This window comes from Mobula hypostoma, chromosome 10 (genome assembly GCF_963921235.1).
Source record: "Mobula hypostoma chromosome 10, sMobHyp1.1, whole genome shotgun sequence".
NCBI lineage: Eukaryota > Metazoa > Chordata > Chondrichthyes > Myliobatiformes > Myliobatidae > Mobula > Mobula hypostoma.
Window position 1 is genome coordinate 30,834,005 of NC_086106.1, and position 4,586 is coordinate 30,838,590.

At 46.9% G+C, this 4,586-nt stretch overlaps 1 protein-coding gene across 1 annotated transcript; it reads left to right on the forward strand.

Moving 5' to 3' along the window:
* The first annotated feature begins 368 nt into the window (after window positions 1-368).
* LOC134352480 (gastrula zinc finger protein XlCGF17.1-like) lies at window positions 369-989 on the forward strand. Its single transcript, XM_063059756.1, has 2 exons — window positions 369-502; window positions 647-989. Exons 1-2 carry the CDS (start codon window positions 369-371, stop codon window positions 987-989), a joined length of 477 nt encoding a protein of 158 aa, XP_062915826.1.
* The last annotated feature ends 3,597 nt before the right edge of the window (window positions 990-4,586 follow it).

Below are 4,586 nucleotides of genomic sequence, written 5' to 3' on the forward strand. Positions count from 1 at the left end.
TTACCCTGAGAATATTCAAACCTTCTTTCCACCTGTTTCCAGTTGAGGAAAGTAATTCATTTGCTCGTCTCTTTCCTGACTGATCACTGAAGTCCCAAGGAAACATTGTCACCCTGCTTCAGGTGCATGAAGGGACTCACTCAGTTGTCGTTCTGATGAGACAGTGGCAAATTCGCACTGCGGAGAGGCCGTCCACCTCCTCTGCGTGCAGGAAAGGATTTGCTCGCTCATCCCATTTGGTGACACACCATTGAATTCATACCAGAGACAGGCATTCTCCTGCTCTCATTGTGGGAGGGGGTGTTTCGGTCATCCAATCCACCAACACTTCTGTCTGTAGTAACGACTTCAAGTGACCTGACAACCTGATGAACGGCCAGCGAATACCTGCCAGGGAGAGGCAGTCCACCAGCTCTCACTGTGGGAAGGCTTTCAAGAATCCTATCAACCTGCAGAAGCACCAGCGAGTCCACATCGGGAAAAACCCCTTCACCTGCTCGGAGTGCGGGAAAGGGTTTACTTGTCCATCCAGGCTTCTTGCGCACCAACTAGTTCACACCGGGGAGAGGCCGTTCACCTGCTCTGAGTGTGGGAAGGGGTTCACTTGATCATATGAGCTTTTGAGGCACCAACGAATTCACACCAGGGAGAGGCCATTCACCTGCTCAGAGTGCAGAAAAGGGTTCACTCGGTTGTCTGAGCTTCTGTTGCATGAACAAATTCACACCGGGGAGAGGCCGTTCACCTGCTCCGAGTGTGGGAAAAGGTTCACTCGGTTGTCTCAGCTTCTGACTCACCAACGAATTCACACCGGGGAGAGGCCATTCACCTGCTCCAAATGTAGGAAAGGATTCACTCTAACATCTGTCCTTCTACTGCACCAACGAATTCACACCGGGGAGAGGCCATTTACCTGCTCCGAGTGCGGGAAGAGATTCATTCGATCATCTGACCTTCTGAGACACCAACGAAGTCACACTGAAGAGTGACCATTCACCTGCCCTGAATGTGGGAAGAACCTTGCTCGGTCATGTCACCTCTGGAGACACTGACAAATGTCTAAAAGGAAAGCTTAAATGTACAGCATGTTTCAGGGATATTGAAACAATGCAGCTGCTGAGACAGCAGTGAGTTCACAAGTGACTGCAGGGTACTGATTCTGCAGTTATTGCTGCTGTTGATCACTTCCAGGTTTGGACCCTGTTACTGAGCACATTTGAGATTATTTCTCCTGATCCACAGACAAGTTTGTATTCTGGATCAATTATAAATCAATCTGCCCTGTGTGAATAAATTGGGCTTGCGGAGGATGTGAAATGGCTCTGAGGGGATGCAGACAAGCTGAAGGGACAGGCGAGAGCACGGCAGTTGGAGTCAAATGTGGGGAAATGGGAGGTCATCAACCTTGGTGGGGAGGTCCCAATGTTGAAGGGATCACGGGATACCGGACAGCAGGAAAATGATGTCAGTGGTGACCATTTGGCAGTTTGGAGGGGTCGAATAGCTCTAACTGCGGCACGATGGTCTCAGAAAGCAGGGAGCACAGCCCACAGAGGATCCAGCAACACCTATAGAGGCAGAAGCTGTGTGTTGACGGTCTTGCTCCGTGATGCAGGATCCCAGAAGCTGCTTGACTTACTGAGCTCTTTCAGCATCCTGATTTGCGCTTCCACCTGGGAAAATGGGCCAAGGACTGGCATGTGAAGCTTAAGCCAAGTGCAAAGTGTTGCACTTTAGGAAATTAAACCAGAACAGGACTTGCACAGTAAATGACTGTGCACTGGGGAACATTGGAGAACAGAGTGACCTGCATGTACAGAGTTCCCTGAAAGTAGCACTGGGCATGGATGGGGTGGTGAATGTGTTTCACAGTCAGGAAATTGAGTGTACCAGTCAGCACACCACATTGCAACTGCAGAAATTATCGGTAGACCATACTTGGGACAGTTCTGGTCACCTAACAATAGGAAGGATACTACTAAGAAGTCAGAGCTGCAAAATAGAATGATACCAAGATAGTAAGGGTTGGGGTATAACGATAGACTAGATAGAACATAGAACACGACAACCCTTTGGTCCACGATGTTGTGCTAACCTTTTAACCTACCCAAAAATTAATCCAATCCTTCCCTACTACATAGTCCTCCCATTTTTCTATCGTCCATGTGCCCATCTAAGAGTGCCTATTTTAAATGCCCCTAATCTATCTGCATCTACCACCTCTGGTGGGATGTTCCATACTCCCACACACCACACTTTAAAAAAAACACTTTCTTCTGCTGAGATAGGTGAGATAGGAGTAAAGAAAAGATGTGAAACACACCCAACAATTCAGGAACAATTGCTTATCAGCCTATAGTTTCAATAGAACTTTAAACTCTGTTGTGAATGATGGTGATCTTGCAAGTGAGGAATTCAAACAGACATCATTTATTAAAATTTAATCAATATCTAACTAATGAGCCAATTCTGTATTAAAACAACAGTTTTCTGTCCTGGCTTGAACAGATTGGTGGCGTGACAATGCTGTTCTCCTTGTACGCAAGTAAATTAAGTACGTTGAGTTGTAAATGTATGTGTGTTCTGGACCCAGTTATTTTAGTTATTTTATTTCATTACTGGTGACAACATTTACTTGGATGTTCCACTGCAATGGCTAACCTTTGGTTTTGTTATAGAAGAGAAAGGAATTCAGCCCGATAGCTGATCTGTCTTAAACTGAGTTTGTGCTGGAACACAAATTTCGTCCTGTGTGGAGTAGCAAGGTACGCCTACACCTTAGTTGTCAACATAGGAGAGCTGCGCATTATAGAATTGCCCTCTCCTCTCCTCTCCTCTCCTCTCCCCTCCCCTCCTCTCCCCTCCTCTCCTCTCCTCTCCCCTCCCCTCCCCTCCCCTCCCCTCCTCTCCTCTCCTCTCCTCTCCTCTCCTCTCCTCTCCTCTCCTCTCCTCTCCTCTCCTCTCCTCTCCTCTCCCCTCCTCTCCCCTCCTCTCCTCTCCTCTCCCCTCCCCTCCTCTCCTCTCCCCTCCTCTCCTCTCCTCTCCTCTCCTCTCCTCTCCTCTCCTCTCCTCTCCTCTCCCCTCCTCTCCTCTCCTCTCCTCTCCCCTCCTCTCCCCTCCTCTCCTCTCCTCTCCTCTCCTCTCCTCTCCTCTCCTCTCCTCTCCTCTCCTCTCCTCTCCTCTCCTCTCCTCTCCCCTCCCCTCCCCTCCCCTCCCCTCCTCTCCTCTCCTCTCCTCTCCTCTCCTCTCCTCTCCTCTCCTCTCCTCTCCTCTCCTCTCCCCTCCCCTCCCCTCCCCTCCTCTCCTCTCCTCTCCTCTCCTCTCCTCTCCTCTCCTCTCCTCTCCTCTCCTCTCCTCTCCTCTCCTCTCCTCTCCTCTCCTCTCCTCTCCCCTCCCCTCCTCTCCCCTCCTCTCCCCTCCTCTCCCCTCCTCTCCCCTCCTCTCCTCTCCTCTCCTCTCCTCTCCTCTCCTCTCCTCTCCTCTCCTCTCCTCTCCTCTCCTCTCCTCTCCTCTCCTCTCCTCTCCTCTCCTCTCCCCTCCCCTCCCCTCTCTCTGTTCTGTTAAATGTCACTGTAAATAATTTGAAACCTAGGTTAAAGGAAAACATATATTGTTAATTGTGTGAGATAAGAAGAGTTAAGTTAAATTGCAACTGTTTTGCACTATTGCCAAACAGCATCAAGGGATTAAAGGTGTTAAGGAAAATGAGGACAATATTTGTGTGAGGCTTCCTGGGCTGCTCTGCCTCTGAGTAATATGTATATTGTTTTAGAAGTATTGTGGTTGCTGTCTTATAAAATCTGAATGTTGTTTTTTATGTTTAGCTTTATTATATTTATATGTAATACATTGGTTTAAGACCATGCTTTATTTTATTAATACAGTTATGTTGTTGGAAATTTTATTTTCTGCAGATTTTCTCAAAATGCAACAAGTGTTCCTTTAATTACATTATACAATTGGGTATTTCATTTTTTTGCTGTATAAAATAAAAATTCAGTTAATTGCTAAGTTAAACTTGTTGAATTATCCATTACAATTTGTCTTGGGAACATTCTAGAGAAAGCGCAGAAAGAGAACTGGGAGCCATTTTTCTAAATGTATAATTTTATAGTTCTTTGATTCACATCAACATGGAACTGGGATGGTAGACACGGTAGGGGTAAAATAAAACATGGGGATGTCCAGAGAGGGTTTTTTTTTAATTTGCAGACAGCCTGACCACCGGGCTCGAAGGTACCCTTGGACCAAGGCAACTTTGTTATCGCTTTCCTTCTCCACTGCCACCAGCACTACCATTCCTTTCAAATTACTCTTTCCTGAACTGTACGTAAGTACTTGTATGATTTTAATACTACCCATTGTAAAATGCCACATGGTGTATGTAAGCCCGCATGTAATTTTTCTTTGACGGTTTTTCCTCCCAGTTAGATACTGGGAAAAATCTTACTGCAAAATCCTAGTGGAAATGTGTGTGTACCTCATGTCACAGTTGAGGAGGCACAGCTACCTTCCCTCCTGCTCCGCTCAAGTAGCTGAACTTTTAACAAAACCTGCATCCTTGTAGCCAGTGTTGCTCTAAATAA